Source organism: Pan troglodytes, chromosome 23 (assembly GCF_028858775.2).
Source record: "Pan troglodytes isolate AG18354 chromosome 23, NHGRI_mPanTro3-v2.0_pri, whole genome shotgun sequence".
Lineage (NCBI taxonomy): Eukaryota > Metazoa > Chordata > Mammalia > Primates > Hominidae > Pan > Pan troglodytes.
In genome coordinates, this window is record NC_086016.1 from 52323948 (window position 1) to 52345693 (window position 21746).

The 21746-nt window shown below is 57.4% G+C and overlaps 2 protein-coding genes and 1 long non-coding RNA gene across 9 annotated transcripts in view; 1 reads left to right on the forward strand and 2 right to left on the reverse strand.

The window, feature by feature from the left end:
* The first annotated feature begins 109 nt into the window (after nt 1-109).
* On the forward strand, nt 110-17151 carry SELENOO (selenoprotein O). 2 transcript variants are annotated; one of them, XM_016939473.2, is made up of 9 exons: nt 110-702; nt 5569-5772; nt 7939-8119; nt 9582-9712; nt 10032-10312; nt 15251-15401; nt 16227-16412; nt 16508-16664; nt 16740-17151. In XM_016939473.2, exons 1-9 carry the CDS (start codon nt 149-151, stop codon nt 16902-16904), a joined length of 2010 nt encoding a protein of 669 aa, XP_016794962.2. In that variant the 5' UTR covers nt 110-148; the 3' UTR covers nt 16905-17151. The 2 variants fall into 2 exon arrangements, with proteins under 2 accessions (XP_016794962.2, XP_063663818.1); XM_063807748.1 differs by having other exon boundaries at nt 5573-5692.
* Nucleotides 7781-9586, reverse strand: LOC134809678 (uncharacterized). The gene is made up of 2 exons (XR_010155995.1): nt 8615-9586; nt 7781-8172 (listed from the first exon to the last, which is right to left on the reverse strand). It is a non-coding gene; the product is annotated as an uncharacterized LOC134809678 (long non-coding RNA).
* A 72-nt stretch (nt 17152-17223) lies between the features above and the next one.
* Nucleotides 17224-21746, reverse strand: part of TUBGCP6 (tubulin gamma complex component 6) — a 28390-nt gene continuing 23867 nt past the window's right edge. The window contains exons 15-25 of one of the 6 annotated variants that reach the window (XR_010155992.1): nt 21513-21587; nt 19736-21359; nt 19437-19495; nt 19124-19271; nt 18823-18991; nt 18603-18744; nt 18245-18432; nt 18023-18155; nt 17724-17937; nt 17453-17652; nt 17224-17362 (exon numbers count right to left, since the gene is read on the reverse strand). Coding sequence is in view for 2 of the 6 variants with exons in the window: in XM_024352555.3 (XP_024208323.2) it covers nt 17271-17362; nt 17453-17652; nt 17724-17937; nt 18023-18155; nt 18238-18432; nt 18603-18744; nt 18823-18991; nt 19124-19271; nt 19437-21359; nt 21513-21587 (3291 nt within the window). In the remaining 4 variants the exon portion in view is untranslated. Of the gene's footprint in view, nt 17363-17452; nt 17653-17723; nt 17938-18022; nt 18156-18237; nt 18433-18602; nt 18745-18822; nt 18992-19123; nt 19329-19436; nt 21360-21512; nt 21588-21746 lie in introns of those variants that run through there. The other 5 variants (XM_024352557.3, XR_010155993.1, XM_024352555.3 and 2 more) reach the window with 5 other exon arrangements.

Below are 21746 nucleotides of genomic sequence, written 5' to 3' on the forward strand. Positions count from 1 at the left end.
GGACGAGGCAGCCAATTAGAGCCCGGCCAGACACCGCGACCCCTCCCCCCCCCGCCCCACTCTCGCCCACTGGCGATTGGGTTGCGGGGCGCGCGGGGCGGGGCTTCCGGGAGGGGCAGGCTGGCTTCCGGCGGGAGCGGCGCCGCGGATGGCCGCACACAGGGCAGCGCTCGGGGCTTCGCTCGCGGCTGCCCGACTCTTGCCCCTCAGCCGCTGTTCCCCGTCGCCGGCGCCCCGCTCTACGTTGTCGGGCGCCGCCATGGAGCCCGCGCCTCGCTGGCTGGCGGGGCTACGCTTCGACAACCGCGCCCTGCGCGCGCTGCCCGTGGAGACGCCGCCGCCCGGTCCCGAGGGCGCCCCGTCCGCGCCGCGGCCCGTGCCCGGGGCCTGCTTCACCCGCGTGCAGCCCACCCCGCTGCGGCAGCCGCGCCTCGTGGCGCTGTCAGAGCCCGCGCTGGCGCTGCTGGGCCTGGGCGCGCCGCCCGCGCGCGAGGCCGAGGCCGAGGCCGCGCTGTTCTTCAGCGGCAACGCGCTCCTGCCGGGCGCCGAGCCCGCCGCGCACTGCTACTGCGGCCACCAGTTCGGCCAGTTCGCCGGGCAGCTGGGCGACGGCGCTGCCATGTACCTGGGCGAGGTGTGCACGGCGACCGGCGAGCGCTGGGAGCTGCAGCTCAAGGGCGCCGGGCCCACGCCCTTCTCCAGGTGGGCCGGGGCGGGCGAGGGGCGCGGGTGGGTCCTCCCCGCCGGGGCGCCCCTTCCCTCCGCCCGGCGCGGTGTTGGGGGCGTCCGGCGGCTACTGCCAAGTGGGGCCTCCCCTGCACCCGCGGGAGCGCGGTGCTGGCAGCCGCCCGCGCCCTGTGCTTATCAACCCGCCGAGGACCTTGGAGTCAGCTCCACCAGGGACGCCGCTCATGTTTACCGACGTTCGCTGGGGCTCCAAACCCAGGGGCGGGAGCCGGGATGAGAGGTTAGGCTAACCCTAACCCCGCAGGTCCCCAGCCTTCCTCCGATCGCTCGTGGGGCGGGCCGCTTCGTCCAGCAGCCTCGCTCTGCGACTGACTTCACGGAGGCCTGTCCCTGACTTCCCTGCGGGCAGCCCTTTTTAACCCCGAAGTGAGGTGGGCATCGTTTAGATTTCTGTGGGGGGGCACATAGGTGTTCTAATAAGGCAGGATCTGGGTCCAGATGCCGCCAGGCCCACCGGGGAGCCGTGCACGCGCCACCTGCCTCCTGTGTATAGACAGCGCTTGGGTCTGTTCTGCTCTTTTCTACTAAACAATGTACTTACTCCATATTCTTTACTGCTTTTGTGAATGACTAGGAAAACAATACCCACAAGTGTACATTTTATGTTCAGAGAAATGCTAAACCCGCATCTCATCCGGCCCCTCCCTGTGCTCTCATCACCTCCCCCTCCAGCACCTGAAATGCCCCTCGGTCCCTCAGCATCCCTTCCCCGGGGCTCCATCTCCCAAGCAAGCTCCTCAGACTGAGGGTCTTCCTCACTCCCCCGTCTCCAAATCCGTTCTGTTCTGTGTCTGAGGGCAACCTGGCTCTCCCTCCCCACCCCCGGCGACCTGCTTAGAGTTGACAGCACCGGCCGCCCACGGGAGCGTTTCTGACCCTTGGAACGTGGTGGAAATGCTGCTCAGCCTGGGGCCTGCTTGTCCTGTGAGCATTTTTTATTTTTATTTTTGTTTTTCTTTTTGGCGATCATCTTAAACTTTATGTTTTCATTTTTGGTGATATTTTAAAGTTAAAAAGACAATTTTTTTATGAGAGTAATCTGTCGCTGGAAGACACTTTTTATGTTTGAAGACTTGAGTATTAACTCACTGCTTTCAGACCTGAGATCTGCTAGAATATATTTTCTCCTAAAAATTAAGGAGTCCTTTGACCTTTACTCAGGCCCTGCCTGTCATCCCCACACGTGTCCTGGGGTCCCTGGCCTCACCCGTTCTCCGAGATTGAGGCTAACGTCTGAAGTGGCTGTGAGAAGGAAGAGACTTGAACAGTGAAAACTGAAAAACATAAAGAAAATAAAGAAAACATAAGTAAATGGAAACATCCCTTGCTCGTGGGTTGGATAACTTAATATTAGAAAGACAACGGTACTCTTTGAAGAGATTCAGTATAGTCCTTATCAAAATACCAATGACAGTTTTTGCAAAAATAGAAAAACCCATTCTAAAATTCACATGGGGTCAGGTGCAGTGGCTCACTCCTGTAATCCCAGCTCTTTGGGAGGCCAAGGCAGGAGGATTGCTTAAGGCCAGGAGTTGGAGACCAGCCTGGGAAACAGCAAGACCCTGTCTCTTCAAAAAAATATATTTTTTATTAGCTGGGCATGGTGGCGTGTGCTTCTAATTGCAGCTACTCAGGAGACTGAGGTGGAAGAATCACTTGAGCCCAGGATTCAAGGCTGCAGTGAGTTGTGATTATCCCATTGCACTCCAGCCTGGATGACAGAGTGAGACCCTGTCTCAAAAAGTAATACAATTCATACGGAATCTCAAGGGACCCTGAATGGACAAAACAATCTTGAAGAAAGTTGGAGGACTCATGCGTCCTGATTTCAAAACTTACTACAAAGCCGGAGTCAGCAAAACAGTATGGCATTGGCATAAGGATAGACATAGACCAGTGGGATGGAATAAAGAGTCTAGAAATAAACCTTCACATATATGGTCAGCAAATTTTCAACAAGTGTGCTGAGACCATTCGATGGAGAAAGACTTTTCAACAAATGGTGCTGGGAAAACTGGATCCTCATGCAAAAGAATGAAGCTGGGTCCTTACCTACACCATGAACGAAGTTAAGAGTGGACCAAAGACCTAAACATAAGAGCTAAAACTCCTAGAGAAAATAGGGAAAATGCCTCATGACATTGGATTTGGCAGCGTTCTTGGCTATGACACAAAAGGCACAGGCAACTAAAGAAACAGGCAAACAGGACTTCATGAACACTTTAAAAATTAGGCATAAAAATACAGTATTAACAGTAAAAATGCAGCCCACAGAATGGGAGGAAACATTTGCAATTCATATATCTGATAAGTAATTAATATCCAGAATATACAGAGAACTCTCAAAACTCAACAACAGGAAAAAAAAATTCAAAAATGGACAAGTATTTGAATAGACATTTCTTCAAAGATGTGGCCAATAAGCACGTGAAGAGTTTATAACATGAGAAGACGCTCAACGTCATCAATCATTAGGGAAATGCAAACCAAAACTACAGTGGGACAGCACCTCATACCCATTAGGATGGCAGTTATTTAAAAAAAGGTTGACCTGGGCGTGGTGGTGGGTGCCTGTAATCCCAGCTACTCAGGAGGCTGAGGCAGAATTGCTTGAACCCGGGAGGCGGAGCTTGCAGTGAGCCAAGATCACACCACTGCACTTCAGCCTGGGCGACAGGGCAAGACTCTGTCTCGGAAAAATAAAAGGTTGGTCGGGCACAGTGGCTCACGCCTGTAATCCCAGCACTTTGGGAGGCTGAGGTGGGCGGATCATTTGAGGTCAGGAGTTTGAGACCAGCCTGGCCAACATGGTGAAACCCCAGCTCTACAAAAAATACAAAAATTAGCCGGGCATGGTGGAGCGTGCCTGTGATCCCAGCTACCTGGGAGGCTGAGGCAGGAGAATCACTTGAACCCAGTAGGCGGAGGTTGCAGTGAGCCGAGATCACGCCACTGTCCCTGGGTGACAGAGTGAGACCCTGTCTCAAAAAAAAAAAAAATCGTAAGTTAAAAAGTGTTGCGGCTGTGGAGAAATCGGAACCCTTCTGCACTGTTGGTGGGAATGTAAAATGATAGAGTTGCGGTGGAAAACAGTGTGGAAGTTCCTCAAATAATTAAATCACCACATGATTCAGCAGTTCTGCTTCTGGGTATATCCCCAAGAGCAGGATCTCAAGATTTGTATACCGATATTCATAGCCAAAAGGCAGAACAAGTGTCTATCAGCAGGTGAATGGATTAAATGTGATGTGTACATACAGTGGAATATTATTCATCCTTAAGAAAGAAGATGCTGATATGCTACAACACGGATGAACCTGGAGGACGTGGTGCAGTGAAATAAGCTGGTCACAGAGAGACAAATCCTGGGTGATCCCACTTACATGAGGTACCTAGAGAGCCACATTCATAGAGACAAAGTAGAATGGTGGGTGCCAGGGGCTGGAGGGAGTAGAGGCATCGGGAGCCAGTGTTCGATGGGGACAAAGTTTCAGTTTCTGGGTCCCAGGGGCTGGAGGGAGTAGAGGAATCGGGAGCCAGTGTTCGATGGGGACACAGTTTCAGTTTCTGGGTCCCAGGGGCTGGAGGGAGTAGAATCGGGAGCCAGGGTTCGATGGGGACAAAGTTTCAGTTTCTGGGTCCCAGGGGCTGGAGGGAGTAGAGGAATCGGAAGCCAGTGTTCGATGGGGACAAAGTTTCCATTTCACAAGACAGATTTCTGGACATGGATGGGGGTGATGGTTGTGCAACATTATGAACGTATTTAATAGCACTGATCTGTACACTTATAAATGGCTAAGATGGGCCGGGCGCAGTGGCTCATGCCTGTAATCCTAGCACTTTTGGGAGGCCAAGGTGAGAGGATCGCTTGAGCCCAGGAGTTCAAGACTAGCGTGGGCAACATAATGAAACCCCGTCTTTACAAAAAGTAAGACAAGAATTAGCAGAGCTTGGCAGCATTGCCTGTAGTCCCATCTACTTGGCAGGCTGAGGCGAGAGGGTGGTGCTGCAGTGAGCCAGGTTTGTGCCACTGCACTCCAGGCCAAGTGACAGAGTGAGACCCTGTCTTTAAAAAACAAAAAAAGTGGCTTAAGATGGTAAATTTATTTTATGTGTATTTTACCACAGTGAAAATAATTGCAGAAAAAGGGGGCAGTCATCTGGCCCTCAGATCTCACATCCCCTTCCCCATGCCTGTCCGATTCCCTGGCCTCGGCAGTTCTGCAGGACATGAGACCGAGGCCGGGGACCCAAAGACCTGTGGGGAAGGGAATGCGAGACCTGGGGGTCAGAAGTGGCCGAGTGGCCTGAGGCCGGCGCTGTCAGAGCCTCGGGCGGGTTTTGCGGGGCGGGCAGCTGGCTTCTCTGCCCTGCCTCCTCCCACTGTGGGTGTGGGGGCTCCGACAGGCACAGAGGAGCTCGTTCCTCGGCTGGCCCGTACCTGGGCACCCATCCTGGTGCAAAGGCTGTTGTGTCCTATGGGGCAGGGCTGCCCCAGGCCCTTTGTCCCCACTGTGCAGTCACACAGTCCTGGCTTCTGCTGCGGAACCCTCGTCCTGGGCAGGAAGACAGGCTGCTGCGTGTGTTCAGGCCCATTTTTACCAGAGGCTGTGCCGACGACCTGCTGGGCTGTGAGGTTGCTGGAACTGGGCGGTGTTGGAGGCTCACAAGGCACCTGATGTCACCTGGGACGGGCGGTTTTCAGGGACGTGCAAGCTGCTCACGTTACACGCGTTCCCTCCTTTCCGTGTGCTGCCCGGAATCCTGGTGTTGGGTGACCTCCTGACCGGCCCACGTAGTGAACTCTGTGTTTGGTTTCAGACAGGCCGACGGTCGCAAGGTCCTACGGTCAAGCATCCGGGAGTTTCTATGCAGCGAAGCCATGTTCCACCTGGGAGTCCCCACCACACGGGCCGGCGCCTGCGTCACGTCCGAGTCCACAGTGGTGCGCGACGTGTTCTATGATGGTAATCCCAAATATGAACAATGCACGGTTGTGTTGCGTGTAGCTTCCACTTTCATAAGGTAATGCCGGGGACCTTTCGGCCCGTCTACACGCACTTGCTTATAGAGTCCTAGGAGATTTGGGCCTGTGCTGCTAGGATTCTGGTAGAAACAAACCCAGATGACCGCCTTGGCCTCTTCTGAAAGTCCAGCCTGTCCCTGGCAGCCTCAGAAGCTGCCTGCCCTCGAAGTAGCTGCGTCACGCCCACTGGGAGGGATCTGAGTGCAAAGGCATTTGGTGCTCAGTTAGGACACTTGTGCTGAGCCCTCCCACGTGCCCGGCCAGGCCCTCGTTGCAGCCAGAGATGGCCCTGCAGGAGCTGGTGTGTCTCAAAGCACCAGCAGGGGGCTCCAGGGCCACGGGCACCAGAGAAGGGTCCCTGCCTGGTGCTTCTGGGGAGGAGGGGGGTCCCTGAGCCTGAGGCTGGGGACAGTGTCCAGAGCTGTTTGCTGGAGTTTATGACAAGGAACTACTTAGACTTGACTGAGGAAATGGCCACTGAAGAAGCAGGAGCCGCAAGCTGTGCGCGGTGTCCTGCTCAGGCTTTCTGATATGATGGTCCAGTTGCTCGTTGGTCTGGAGTCCTGGGCTGGCTCCTGTCTGACGTGAGCCATCAGTTATCAGTTCTCTTTTCTTTTTTTTTTGAGACAGAGTATCGCTCTGTCACCCAGGCTGGAGTGCAGTGGCGTGATCTTGGCTCACTGCAACCTCCGCCTCCTGGGTTCAAGCGATTCTCCTACCTCAGTCCCCCCAAATAGCTGGGGTTACAGACGTGCGCCACCACATCCAGCTAATTTTTATATTTTTAGTACAGACAGGGTTTCTCCATGTTGGCCAGGCTGGTCTCGAACTCCGACCTCTGGTGATTCACCCATCTTGGCCTCCCAAAGTGCTGGAATTATAGGCCTGAGCCACCGCGCCCGGCCCCCAGCCATCAGTTTTTGATGTCACCTTGCCACCTGGCATCTAGCACTTCCTCCTGAACACCTGAATGTAGTTGTCTGTTGGTCTTGCAGCCCCATCCTGCCCGGGACACCAGCCGCCCACCCCTGAGGCTGCCTGTGGGCCTCTGGCTTTTCCTGTCCTGCAGGGGGATGGGAAAGATCTGGGGCCACGACTTCCTCTGAGGCCCCGCCCAGTGGCAATGCTGGCATTGTTGTGAAGTCCACCCTGTGTGGCACACAGCATCCCTGCCCTGGGCCCGCTGGTTGCCAGTAGTAACCCCAGTTGTGACAACGAAAAATGTGTCCAGACCTTGCCTGATGTCCCCTGGGGGACAGTCACCCTGGGGGATGGCTGCTGGTGAGCGCTCACAGATGTGTGTCCATAGCAGCTGACTCTCCTTTGCATCTCCTCCCCGAGGACGCAGTGGCAGGCAGGCCACGCCCCTCCATGTGTAAGACCTGCCGAAAACACTCCTCGTGGGGTTGGGGTGGGAGTGCAGGGGCCTTGGTGGTTTCTGGAGCCATGGGCCTCCCCCGCACGTGCCCCAGACTGTGCAGACAGGGCCTGGTCAGTGGCTGGATGTTGACCAAACGTGGAATATGTCTGTGTGTCAGGTAAAGCTGTGGTGCATTCTGGTTGGTTGTTTGCTTTTGTTTTAATCAAGGTTCTCTTTCTGCTGTAGGGCTGCATGATTTAGCAGCCACAACAGGCCAGGCGCGGTGGCTCACGCCTGTAATCCCAGCACTTTGGGAGGCCGAGGTGGGTGGATCATGAGGTCAGGAGTTTGAGACCAGCCTGACCAACATGGTGAAACCCTGTCTCTACTAAAAATACAAAAATTAGCCGGGCGTGGTGGCGTGTGCCTGTAATCCCAGCTACTCGGGAGGCTGAGGCAGTAGAATCACTTGAACCCAGAAGTTGGAGGTTGTGGTGAGGCGAGATCGCGCCACTGCACTCCAGCCTGGACAACAAGAGTGAGACTCCGTCTCAAAAAAAAAAAAAAATAGCCACAACAACGTCTTTTCCTTTTTCTTATTTTCACAAGGGGCTGGGGTCAGGTTTGGCCTGTTGATGCCTCGGGTCTTCCCTCCAGGTTTGGATCCTTTGTATTTTCACAAGGGGCTGGGGTCAGGTTTGGCCTGTTGATGCCTCGGGTCTTCCCTCCAGGTTTGGATCCTTTGTATTTTCACAAGGGGCTGGGGTCAGGTTTGGCCTGTTGACGCCTCGGGTCTTCCCTCCAGGTTTGGATCCTTTGAGATTTTTAAGTCTGCAGATGAGCACACAGGGCGTGCAGGCCCCAGCGTGGGGAGGAACGACATTAGAGTGCAGCTGCTCGACTATGTCATCAGCTCCTTTTACCCCGAGATCCAGGCTGCTCATGCCAGCGACAGCGTGCAGAGAAATGCCGCCTTCTTCCGGGAGGTCAGTGGGCCGCACGCCACCCCTCCCTGCGGGTGGGTGCTGGGTGTCCCCACCTGTGTTGAAGACACCCTCATTTTGGCCAGGGGACAAAGGCTTTTACCCAGCCTCCCCGCCCTTCTCTGAGCTCCCGCTCCTGTCCGCAAACCCCATCATGTGTGCTCGGGCCCTGGGACAAACCTGAAACTCCCCTGGGCTCCGTGGTGTTGGGGGCCCTGGGCGTGCTCTCCTACTGGTATCCCTGCAGGGCCAGCTTGGGGCGGGGGTGCGGGGTGGGAGCTGGCTTGGGCGGAAGCACCATGGGCTGGGTACCTCCCACGTGGGTCGATACGTCTTGATGCCCAGGGCAGCCAGCCGGGTCCTGACTGGGGAGATGCTGAGTGCCCACCTGGGGTCTGGGTCCCCGCCCCATGGACACCACAGACGTCCCACATGGCTTGATGGCATCGTCCTTGTCACAGGGCATTCAGCACACGGTGGGGGAACCCGGCACCTCACCTGACTGGGCTGGGGGCCTGCAGCATCAGGGGGGTCAGGCCAAGTAGGGGTTCCGGGGGACCGGGCACAGCATCTTTGAGAAGTCTCAGGCCACCCCTGGAGCAGCTGCAGCCAGGGCTGCATGGGGACCCGCTTTGCCACGTGGCTGGGGGCTGTTGGGCTGCCGTCAGCAGAAGCTGGCGCCAGGCAGGTGCTCCTAGGGCTGTGTCCTGCCCCAGCTCCATCCCTGCAGTCCACCCCAGCCGTGTTCCATGTGGGTGGGTGATGGGGCTGCAGAAGGCCGGGAGGAGCCGCTGGGGCAGCCTGGTGCTCTGGCATAGACGTGCGTGGGTGGTCAAGGCAGGTCACTCTGCCCCTCTGAGCCTCAGTCTTCTGCCGGTGACGCAGGGAGGACGGCACTGACTGCCTCCCAGGAGCGTCGGTGGCCTCGAAGGAGAGAGGTGGTGTCAGGCCTGTGTTCAGCAGGGCTGGTGGGGCCCTCAGTGCACCCTGCACCTTGGGGGCTCCTGGCCCCCCTGTTGATTGGCCCCTATTCTCAAGTTTACCGGTGCTGGGCTGGGTGGGGACTGCTGTCTGGTTGGGGGGGGCCAGGCCAGCAGGGCGGTGGTGGCACCAGGATGGACAGTGGCCTGGCCCTGGGGCAGGTGTGGCCCCTCAGTGAACTGACCCTTCTCTGCTTCTTTGGGGTCTCTACTGGGCCTGAGTCTGGGGTTCCCTGATTTTTCTAGTTTGGGTAAAAGCCAAATTTTGTGAGCATATTAAAGAGTGGATGCTGTGAGTGCAACGCACTCTTCATCGCCACCTTGTGGTTGAGGCGGTGACAGGACATCAGGAAGATCGCCCAGAAACTGCAGAGTGAGAGCCACTCAGCGAAGCACAGCCGGTTTCAGGGAGGGGAAGGATGGACACGAGTGGGGAGGTCTGGGCAGGACCCTGAGGAGGGAGCAAGCACACTGTCCCGCCCCAGGTGACGCAGCGCACGGCGCGGATGGTGGCCGAGTGGCAGTGTGTGGGCTTCTGCCACGGCGTGCTCAACACCGACAACATGAGCATCCTGGGGCTCACCATCGACTACGGGCCCTTTGGCTTCCTGGACAGGTAAGTGGCCCTGGGGCCCAGCAAAGTTCAGGCCCCAGGGCTGGGGGGTGCGGGCTGCATGAAACCTGCTGCCCCCAGGCACTGGCCCATGATGCTTGAGGGGGAGCCGAGGGGGCTGGAGGCTGATGTAGGAAGTAGAGAGTCCAGGGCAATCCCGGAGGCCTTGGCCAGGGGCTGGTGAGACAGGACCCCTGTGGGACAGGGCCAGAGAGCCACGGCCACTTGGGACCTTCCCCTGGGCCTCCCCTCCAGGGTGGCTGCACCATCTCCCGGGAACTTCCTCTCAGGCAGGGCGTGGCTCTCTTACCCCGTGTGGCAGGTACGACCCCGACCACGTGTGCAATGCCTCCGACAACACCGGCCGCTACGCGTACAGCAAGCAGCCCGAGGTGTGCAGGTGGAACCTGCGGAAGCTGGCCGAGGCCCTGCAGCCGGAACTGCCCCTGGAGCTGGGGGAGGCCATCCTGGCCGAGGAGTTTGACGCCGAGTTCCAAAGGCACTACCTGCAGAAGATGCGCAGGAAGCTGGGCCTCGTGCAGGTGGAGCTGGAGGAAGACGGGGCGCTGGTGTCCAAGCTCCTGGAGACCATGCACCTGACCGGTGAGTGACCCAGCCGTGCCCACAGCAAGGCGCCTCCCGTGCTGTTGTGCTTAGAGATGGTTTACCTTCCGGCTTCCAGGTTCCAAGTGCACAGCCACTCCCTGGGCCCGCCCCAGCCCTGGCACCCCCATTCTACTCTCTGTCTTTATGAATTTGGTGAATCTAGGACCTGCTGCGAGTGGAGTCATACGGTGCTTGTTCTGTGGTGACTGCTTATTTCACTTAGCATAAGGTCCTCAATGTTCACCCAGGTCCGTATCAGGATTTTATTCCATTTGAAGGCTGAGAAGCATCCCGTTGTGTGGACAGGCCGCAGTTTGCTTATCCACGACATACTGGCGTACGTGTTCCTCTTCTGGCTGTTGCGTACAGTGCACTGTGTGTTGTGTGCCGTGCTGCCATGAAAGCGAATGCAGAGATCTCTGACTCCCTGCTTTCAGTTCCGTGGGGTGTACAGGTGGTAGGATTGCTGGGTCATGTGGGTGACTCACTGGGTTGCACTACCTAGGACGTGTATGTTGAATAGAAGGAGCTGAGATGGGCATTCTTTTCTTGTTCCTGACCTTCGGGGAAAAGTGTTCAGTGTTTCACCCATTGAGTGTGATGTTAGCTGTGGGCTTTTACCATGCTGAAGTTTTCTTTCAGAATGCTTTTACCATGAAAAGCTATTGCATTTTATCAAATGCTTTTTCCTGCAATGAAGATGGTCATGTGGTTTTATTATTTCATTCATATCTCCTTGTATTCTGGGGATAAATTTTACTTGGTCCTTTTAATATGCTATATGATTATTTTTAATATTTTTTGAGACGGAGTTTCACTCTTGCTGCCCAGGCTGGAGTGCAGTGGCACGATCTTGGCTCACTGCAACCTCCACCTCCTGGGTTCAAGTGATTCTCCTGCCTCAGTCTCTCAAGTAGCTGGGATTACAGGCACCCGCCACCACACCTGGCTAATTTTGTATTTTTAGTAGAGACGGGGTTTCGCCGTGTTGGTCAGGCTGGTCTTGAACTCCCGACCTCAGGTGATCTGCCCACCTCAGCCTCCCAAAGTACTGGGATTATAGGCGTGAGCCACCGCACCCAGCCATATGCTGTATAATTATTTTAATATGCTGAATGTTGCGAGTATTTTGAGGATTTTTGCATCTGTATGCGTAAGGGATACTGGCTTAGAGTTCTGCTTTTTCTTTAGTGTCTGTTTGGCCTTGATGTCAAGGTGGTGCTGGCCTCAGAGTGAGTTAGGAGGTATGCCCACATCTTCCTTTTTTTTTCTTCAAAGTTTGAGAAGGATTGCCATTTGTTCGTAAGAGTATTTGGTAGAATTCACCAGTGAAGCCATCTGGTCCTGGGCTTTTCTTTGTTGGAAAAATTTTGATTACTGATCAGTCTCCTTGCTTGCCTTACATCAATTTAGATTTTCTTTTCTTCTTGAGTCAGTTTTGGTAATTTATGTTTCCAGGAATTTTCTGTGTCAGGTAGTTTGTCCATGTCTTGTAGGTAATTTTGGCATATAATTGTTCGTAGCAGTTTTTTACAATTTCATTGTGGTAGGAACACAACATGGATCTATCCTCTTAAATTGTGGAGGGCACCGCACATCACAGCTGACGCAGGAGCAGTGCTGTACAGCCGAGCCCTGGAGCTTGTTCACATCTGCCACCCATACCCTGTGTGAGCTGGTTACCAGCTCCCCATTCCCCTCCCTGCAGCCCCTGGTAGCAACCACTCCGCTCCGAGTCTGTGAACCTGACTGCTCTAAACCCTTCATGTAAGTGGAGTTACACAGCGTGTGCCTCTGTTTCTTCAGTCTGTTGTCTCCCTCTAATCTTCGTGTAAGTAGAGTTACGCAGCGTGTGCCTGTTTCTTCAGTCTATTGTCTCCCTCTAAGCTTCGTGTAAGTGGAGTTACACAGCGTGTGCCTCTGTTTCTTCAGTTTGTTGTCTCCCTCTAAGCTTCGTGTAAGTGGAGTTACGCAGCATGTGCCTGTTTCTTCAGTCTATTGTCTCCCTCTAAGCTTCGTGTAAGTGGAGTTACGCAGCGTGTGCCTGTTTCTTCAGTCTATTGTCTCCCTCTAAGCTTCGTGTAAGTGGAGTTACACAGCGTGTGCCTCTGTTTCTTCAGTCTATTGTCTCCCTCTAAGCTTCGTGTAAGTGGAGTTACGCAGCATGTGCCTGTTTCTTCAGTCTATTGTCTCCCTCTAATCTTGGCTCTTCTTTCTCCAGTTCCTTAGGCGTGAGGTGAGGTAACTGATTGGAGATCTTCTTCAGTGTAGCCATTTACACTGTGCACGTCTTTCTGGTCACTGCTTTTGCCGTGTCCATCAATTTTGGTATGTTGTGGGTTTTTTTGGTTTTTAGACGGAGTCTTGCTCTGTCGCCCAAGCTGGAGTGCAGTGGCATGATCTTGGCTCACTGCAACCTCCGCCTCCCAGGCTCAAGTGGTTCTCCTTCAGACTCCCAAGTAGCTGGGACTACTGGCATGCTCCACCACACCTAGCTAATTTTTGTACTGTTAGGAGAGATGGGGCTTCACCATGTTGGCCAGGCTGGTCTCCAACACCTGATCGCAAGTGATCTGCCTCAGCCTCCCAAAGTGCTGGGATTCCGGGGATGAGCCGCCGCGCCCAGCCAGTGTGTTGTGTTTTTAAGTGATTTCTAGCTTCATTCCATTGTGACTAGAGATGTCAGCCTTTTGAGGTTTATTACAACTTGTTTTGTGGCTTATCTTGGAGAACTTTCTGTGTGCCCTGGAGAAGACGGTGTGCTCTCTTCTGCTGGGTGGAGGGTTCCGTGTATGTGCCTGTTTGGTCTTGTTGGTTTAGGCTGTTGTTCAGGTCTTCCATTTCTCATTGATCTTCTGTCTGGATGGTTTTTTTGTTTGTTTTTTGAGACGGAGTCTTGCTCTGTCACCCAGGCTGGAGTGCAGTGGCGCGATCTCAGCTCACTGCAAGCTCCACCTCCCAGGTTCACAGCATTTTCCTGCCTCAGCCTCTCGAGTAGCTGGGACTGCAGGCGCCCGCCACCACACCCGGCTAATTTTTTGTATTTTTAGTAGAGATGGGGTTTCACCGTGTTAGCCAGGATGGTCTTGATCGCCTGACCTCGTGATCCGCCTGCCTTGGCCTCCCAAAGTGCTGGGATTACAGGCATGAGCCACTGCTCCCAACCCTAGATGGTCTATCCATTATTAAGTGGTGTGTTTAAGTCTCCAACTCTTACTATAGATAGAACTGTTTGTTGTCTGTCCCTTCCATTCTGCCAACGTTTACATTTTTGGGCTTTCTTATTGGGTGCATGTTTATAATTTTTACATTTTTATTGATGAATTGACTCTTTTATCCATATATAATGCTGTCTCTTGTAACGACTTTTTGTTGAGGGTGGATGTGTCTCACTTTGTTGCCCAGGCTGGAGTGCAGTGGCACAGTTGCGGCTCAGTGCAGCCTCCACTTCTTGTGCTCTAGTTATCCTCCTGCCTCAGCCTACCAAGTAGCTGGGATTACAGGGGTGAGCACCTTTCCCGGCCCTTCTGACAATTTTTTATTTAAAATCTTCTCTGGCCAGGCATGGTGGCTCATGCCTGTAATCCCAACACTTTGGGAGGCCGAGGCAGGCAGATCACCTGAGGTCAAGAGTTCGAGACCAGTTTGGCCAACATGGTGAAACTCCATCTCTACTAAAAATGCAAAGATTAGCCAGGCATGGTGGTGGGTGCCTGTAATCTCAGCTACTCAGGAGACTGAGGCAGGAGAGGCGGAGGTTGCAGTGAGCTGAGATCACGCCACTGCACCCCAGCCTAGGCAACAAGAGCAAGACTCCATCTCAAAAGACAAAAATTAGCCAGGCATGGTGGCGGATGCCTGTAATCCCAGCTACTCGGGAGGCTGAGGCAGGAGAATTGCTGGAACCCGGGAGGCCAAGGTTGCAGTGAGCCGAGATTGCGCCACTGCACTCCAGCCCCGGCAACAGAGCAAGACTCCATCTCAAAAAATAGAAAACTTATCTGCTGTGAGTTTAAGAGTCGCCTCAGCTCTCTTTAGGTTACTCTTTGCCTGGGTTTCTTCATCCTTTCACTTCCAGCCTGTTCGTGTCTTTGAACGTCTTGCAGATCGTGTGGTGACAACATGGAAATCGTCTTTTCACCCACTTTGCCAATCTGCCTTTTGTTGGAGCGATCAGTCCATTCGCTTTCAAAGCAGTTACTGAGGGGGAACTTCTGCCATGTTTCTGGTCGCTCACGTTCTCCCTTGCTACCTTTGTGTGTAGTCGACTTTTTTGCAGTACGTTGCTTTGACTCCCTTCTCATTTTGTTTTTAGACATTGTCTTAGTTAGGGTCACTGTGGTTTCAGTGTTTTCCAGAGTCAGGGGGAGGATCGCAGTGTCTGTCACAAGTTGGGCCTTTTGCAGGCGGGTTACAGCAGCTTCTCAACACTCGCTAGCTCCCAAAGCAGGCAGTTGTGACTGTGAGGATGTGAGGGCCGGGCAGCAGCCTCTGCCTTCTCAGTATTAGGCCACTTCACAGGTGACTTGGAGGGTGAGCAAATAGCAGCTGCCTGGGCGGTGGATGGGTGGAGGCTGAGGAGTGGGGTGTGGAGGGCTCAGGAGTCCCAGGACCAATGCTGAGTGGGGCTTGTGTGGCACCTGTGCTGGGGGCAGCATTTGGGTCCGTGTGGTTCTCTGTGGCATCCGTGCCAGGTGTGGGTCCGTGTGGCACCTGTGCTGGGGGAGGGTGTGGGTCTGTATGGCACTGTGCCAGGTGGAGGGTGTGGGTCAGGGAGCGTGTGGATCCGTGCTGGGGGTGGGGGGGGGGGTGGAGCATGTGGGTGGGTCCATGCAGCACCTGTGCCGGGGGGGGGGGGGGGTGGGGGTCTGTGTGGCACCAGGACAGGGACCCTGGGCCTTCTGCTTCCAGCTCCCTGAGCAGCCTGTGTTCCAGGTGCCGACTTCACAAACACCTTCTCCTTGCTGAGCTCCTTCCCAGTGGAGCTAGAGTCGCCAGGCCTGGCGGAATTCCTGGCCAGGCTGATGGAGCAGTGTGCCTCCCTGGAGGAGCTGAGGCTGGCCTTCCGGCCCCAGATGGATCCCCGGTGGGTACTCAGTTCCTACTTCTTTGGATTTGTTTCCAGAAAAGGAAGCATAATCAGAAACAGAGGCTGGGGGAGAAGCTAGAGACAGAGCTGGCTGGGGCCCAGGTGGCTGCTCTGCTCCTAGGGACAGATGCAGTCAGGGCTTCAGGGCATCTCTGCGATGCTGGGGCCTGTTGGTCACAGAGTAGAGGGTGGCGAGGCTGACACAGGTTTGGGGGCAGACAGTGGTCTCTGCTGTGGGTGGGCTTCAGAGAAAGCCTCTGGGTTTCTAGGGAGAATGGGCTCCCAGAGGTCAAGCTTTCCCACACCATCTTCCAAAGGGAAGGGCTGCCCTGTCTGAAGAGTCCCGCCCACATGCAAGATGAGACGTGGAAAATATTGTTGCTTTTAACTTAAAAAACAAGACCAGTGGGGTTGGCTGGGAGCACCGGCCAGCAGGCCCTGCTGAGCATGAAACCCCCTCCACTGGAGAAGGCGTGGTCCCTGCCCACCTGGACCCTTCTGGAAATGAGGGAAGTGCTAACAGCAGTGCCCATCCCACAAGCATTAAACTCGGGAGGTGGAGACTCTCCAGCAGAAAGCTAGGCAGCAGAGTGGTCCTGCCCCTCGGCCCACAAAGGGCCTTGGCAGAGCATGGGCATGCCTGGTGTGTGCCCACTGGGGTCCATCCCTGCCAGTGGGGTTCCAGGGACCTCGAGGACCGGGCTGCTTGGGCCCTTGGACTCTAGGTGAGCCGTGAGAGCAGCCTGGGGCAGGCGGAGCAGCTGCCTACAGGGCAGGGACACGGTCAGGGGCTACCTCCCGGACACCCTGGCCTCTCCACAGGCAGCTATCCATGATGCTGATGCTGGCACAGTCAAACCCGCAGCTGTTCGCGCTTATGGGCACCCGGGCAGGCATCGCCAGGGAGCTGGAGCGTGTGGAGCAGCAGTCTCGGCTGGAGCAGCTGAGTGCGGCAGAGCTGCAGAGCAGGAACCAGGGCCACTGGGCTGACTGGCTACAGGCGTACAGGTGAGCCCCGCGTCCATGGTCACCGGGGGACGGCGGGGCGCGTGCTGGAAAAAGTCCAGCCCGGCTGTGACTCCAGAGCCCGGATGTCATTCCAGAGCCCGGCTGGACAAGGACCTGGAAGGCGCTGGGGATGCTGCCGCCTGGCAGGCTGAGCACGTGCGCGTGATGCACGCCAACAACCCGAAGTACGTGCTGAGGAACTACATCGCGCAGAATGCCATCGAGGCTGCCGAGCGCGGGGACTTCTCAGAGGCAAGCACACGCCTGTCCCTGTGGTCCCTGGGAGGGGGTCGGCCCCAGACCCCTCTCACCCTCCTGATCCTCCAGGTGCGGCGGGTGCTGAAACTACTGGAGACCCCTTACCACTGCCAGGCAGGGGCCGCCACAGACGCCGAGGCCACGGAAGCCAACGGGGCGGACGGCAGGCAGCGCTCCTACAGCAGTAAGCCCCCGCTCTGGGCAGCAGAACTGTGCGTAACATGATCTTCGTAACGGCCTCGGCGCGCTCCACACCCCTGGAGTCTCCCGAGGCCCCCATGTGCTGCTGAGTGGCCAAGACGATGCCGGGCTGCCCTATACACTGGGGGATTCTGCCCTGGCCCATGCACACCCGTCTTTCCATGATGGCAGAGACATCCAGTCAGGACCTGACCCGTCTCTGTCTGAGGCCGGCTCAGCAGTGCAGCTTGGTCCCTGGGGGCTGGACCCAGGCTCCTAAATAAACCAGCAACTCCCTCGAGTCTGTCTCTGTGGTCATTGTTCCCCCACCCTGCCCTGTCCTCAGCTCCCGCCCAGGAGAGAGAGCTGCAGACAGGGTCTGAGAACACCTTTATTGTGCACGTCCCCCGCAGAGCAGCCTCAGGCGTCCTGGTAGTAGTTGTTGAAGTTGATGCGCAGCAGAAAGTCCTCCAGGTGGGGCTGGTAGCCGCGGTTCACCAGCTTGGTCACCACTGGGGACCAGTGAGCAGCTCAGGCTTTTGCCCACGGTGTGAGCCCCGCCCTGGCCCCCCCGCAGCCCTCCCAGGCAGGGTGGGCCTCACCTTTGAAGAGAAAGTGGGAGTAGTACTTGAAGGTGTTGTAGGACTGCTGCATGAGTGCAAAGTTGGGGTGCTCTGCACCCCGCGGGCCCCCAGCGGGCCCCCAGGCCTGGGAGATGAGCTGGCTGCGGAACTTGAGCACGAGGCTGAAGATGCTATGGATGACGTTCATGACGGGCGCCGCCTTCTCCGTGAGCAGGCCCCTGGGGGGAAGCAGTGCTGCTGGGTGGGCTGAGCCGTGACCACAGGGACACAGCCACTGCCCAGGCCTCACCTGAAGACGGCCTTGTGCAGGTACTCGGCGTGCGCACGCTGGATCTCCTCCAGGTCGCCCACGGTGGCCAGCCTGGCCCTGAACTCGCACCAGGTGACGTGCAGGATCTGGTTGGCAATGTAGCCCTGGATGACCTTCACGAAATGCTGCATCTCATGCTTGAACAGCTGCAGCTGACGGAACTGCACAGAGCCGGCCATGTGGCTCAGCAGGGCTGGCAGAGGGCAGAAGGCAGAGGGCAGAGGTGAGCGCAGCCTCAAGCCAGGGGTGCGGGGCACCGGGCTCCGGAGGGGCCTCACCTGTGCGCTTGAGGTGGAAGCAGACATCCTTGAGTGCCCACATCATGAGCTTCAGCTGCAGCAGGAAGGAGAAGACGCCGCTGTACTTGCTCAGGCAGCCCTCGGTGATGACAATGTTGAGAGGCCAGTCCACCTGCCGGGAGGCGTGGCTCAGCAGGCATCCCACAGGCAGGCAGGCCCCTGTCCCATCCCCCGTGGCCAGGGCTGCTGCTGACCTTGTACCTGAGCTCCAGGCAGCTCAGCACATCCGGGGCGTTGGGGGCAAACACCTCGGGCAGGTACTTGAGAGCGAGGGAGAGGTTGGAGGCATGCGGGGTGTCCCCATGCAGGCTGCACTGCAGGGCCTTGCTCAGCACAGAGTTCAGCACCAGTGGGTTGAGCAGCTCTCCGGGCGTTTGCCCAGCTCCAAGCTAGGCAGAAAAGGGACCACCGTCCCCAGGAGTCCCAAGCACATGCCTGGCACTCGCTGGCACCCCATGGGGCTGTGCCAGAGCAGCAGGGGGCTGTGGGCGTGCAGCCAGTCTCCCTTTTCCCATGGCCTCCCCTCTACCACTGGCCCCACCCCGTGTCCGGAGGTCACCTTCTCAAAGAGCAGGTCGCTGAGGGACTGGGCGAACTCGCCGTCCTCCATCAGCAGGAAGTGCCGCAGTGCCTCATAGTGCGCCTCCAGGTGCAGCTCCACGAAGAAGTAGTCGACAGCGGCCTTGTTCACCAAGGAGATGCTGGCAGGAGGGAGCTGGAGTCAGGGCGGGCCATGACGGGCTGGGTGGGCAGACTGGCGCAGGGGCAGGGGCACTCACTGGGCGGCCAGCGGTGCCGTGATGGAGCGCTTCATGAGCACAGGCAGCGTCAGCAACTCGCTCAGCTGCACGGCAGTCTCATCAGCGGCAGACTGGACCTGGGGGTCCACGGGGAAGGCGAAGGCCCGGGGAAGCACGGGGCGCAAAAGATGAGCAATGGGCGGCTCGGCTGCGGGAGATGGAGCACACAGGTGCTGGGAACCGGCCAGCCCAGGGCTCCGCCCCCATCCACAGGAGATGGAGCACGTGCTGGGAACCAGCCAGCCCAGGGCTCCCTGCCAGCAGCAGCTGCTGCACTCACACATGGACTCGTAACTGTCCGGGTACCGTTCCAAGTGGTACTGCCCTGCCAGGCCTGCCAGGTAGGCCTGCTCCACACCCTGAGCCTCCGCCGCCGATGCCTCCGCCTCCTCACCACGGCCTGGGCTGCTCTGGGCGGCTGTGTCTTCCTAACAAAACACCAGCCTCAGAACCACCTCCCCACTGCACGCTGTCCCTACAACCAGCTTGTGCCAAAAAAAGGAAAATCGCATGTGGGACCCACCCGCGTGACAACCTAGAGGGACAGATCCCTCCCTGCCTGCTGTGGGACCCCCAGGCTGCATCCACCTAACCTGTGAGTTGAGAGGCCAATTTGGAGAGAGATCCTCAGTGTCCCCGCTCCTCCCAGGGCCTGTGTGGACACAAGTGGACACGAGGGCATCAGGGCCGAGTGCCTGTGGAGAGTGCAGAGCAGAGCCGAGCTGGCCCTGGCTCAAGCAGCCCCTCCCATGTCCCCCACAGCAGCCCAGGTCCTGGCTGACAAGGAGGCCTGAAGGGAACTTCACATGCCACCAACCCCACTGCCCGCCTACCTCCCAGGCTCTGTGCGTCCCACAGTCCCACTCCTGACCACCAGCCACCCTACTCTGACCTAGTTCTTCAGAGACACTGTCTCCCGGGGTGTTGGGCCACCATGGCTGGGTGGGAGCCACGTCCGACACGTTCTCCCCCACGCTGATGCTCCCCTCCCCGCAGCCCGAGCTGGGGGAGGACAGAGATGGCCCCACTTCTACAGGCAGCCGTGGCCCACAGTCCAGCACAGTGCTCTGTGCTCCCAGGCTGAGCGCTGACTGGGACGTGTGGCCAGGGGGGCTCTGTTGGGGCCTGGGTGTGTTGGGCTCAGCTTCTGGTGAGGGAGCCCCCAGCACCATGTGGGGCGGAGGGATGGGTACATGGGTGTTCCACCGTGGCCGGGTGGAAACCACGTCCGACACAGGCTCCCCCAAGCTGATGCTGGCGTCGGACACGTGTCCATGGGTGTTGCACCGTGACCGGATGGGAGCCACGTCCGATACGTTCTCCCCAAACCTGATGCTGGCATCAGACACGTGTCCGTGGGTGTTCCACCGTGGCCGGGTGGGAGCCATGTCTGACACAGACTCCCCCAAGCTGATGCTGGCATCAGACACGTGTCCATGGGTGTTCCACCGTGGCCGGGCGGGAGCCACGTCTGACACAGACTCCCCCAAGCTGATGCTGGCATCGGACACGTGTCCATGGGTGTTCCACCGTGGCCGGGTGGGAGCCACGTCCGACACGTTCTCCCCAACCCTGATGCTGGCATTGGACACGTGCCCGTGGGTATTCCACCGTGGCCTGGTGGGAGCCACATCTGACACATTCTCCCCGACCCTGATGCTGGCGTTGGACACATGTCCATGGATGTTCCACCGTGGCCGAGTGGGAGCCACATCTGACACAGACTCCCCTATGCTGATGCTGGCATTGGACACGTGTCCGTGGGTGTTCCACCGTGGCCGGGTGGGAGCCACATCTGACACATTCTCCCCGACCCTGATGCTGGCGTCAGACACGTGCCCATGGGTGTTCCACCGTGGCCGGGCGGGAGCTATTTCAGAAGCGAAGTCCCCTGTGGGAAGACCACCCCCTGACACCTGCCCAAAGAGCCGCTCTGTGGGCTGGCTGCTCCCCTCCTCCAGAGCAGCACGCCTGGATGGGTGTGAGGGGAGCAGAGTCTCCCGCGAGGTGGAGCCACAGGCATCCATCTTCCCACAACTGTCCTCCCACAGCTGTAGCCCTGAGCTGCCCAAGCTGCACTCGGCAGCCTGCAGGGGCCCTGGTGCAGGTGAGGTGGCCACAGCTGGCCTCAGGACAGTACTAAAGTCATACTCCTGTGGCCTGGAGAGCTGAGTGCTGGCTGCTGCGGGTGCCTCCCCAGGAGCTGAGGGGGGCAGGTCCAAGTTAATGGTCTGCAGCGCCACCTCCAGGAGAGGGACCATGCCAGTCTGCACAGACGGCTCAGCCCCTGGGCCCACAGGTAGGAAGTCTCCAATGCTGAGGCTGTCAGAGAAGGGTCTGGCCTCCTCCGCCTGCTGCAGCCCCGTGCCACCAGCCCCCACTGCTAGAGGCTTAAGGGGCTGTGGGGTCAGCAGGCCTGGCCTGTTCCGGCCATCCCAGGCAGGCGAGTGTTGCTCTGCAGACCCAGAATCACAGCCTTGGCCTCCCTCTGGGTGCTCAGGGCCCGGAGACGTGACCTGAAACACAGGTGACATCAGACCCAGTCTGGCCTCAGGCCCCCCCAGCCCTCGAACTGTCCCCCAAGTTCAGCTCTGCAGCCATGACCAACACCAGGTGCCGAGGGCTATGGGAAAACCATAGGGCACCCTGGGTTCCACTCTGCCGCTTACCTGGGGGTGCACGCTCAAGAGGACGTCTGGCGGCTCCTGGGGCTGGTGAGCCTCAGACACTGCTTTCAGCATCTCCTGAAATTCAAGCCAGAGGGGTGACTGGCCGAGCCGGAGTCAAGCACGGCCCTACCCCACACAAAGCCACAGCCCCTACCGCCCATGGCAGCCATGTGCACTGAACCAGACAAGGTTTGTGCTGGGCTCCACTGGGACGCTGGGCCTGCAGAAAGTACT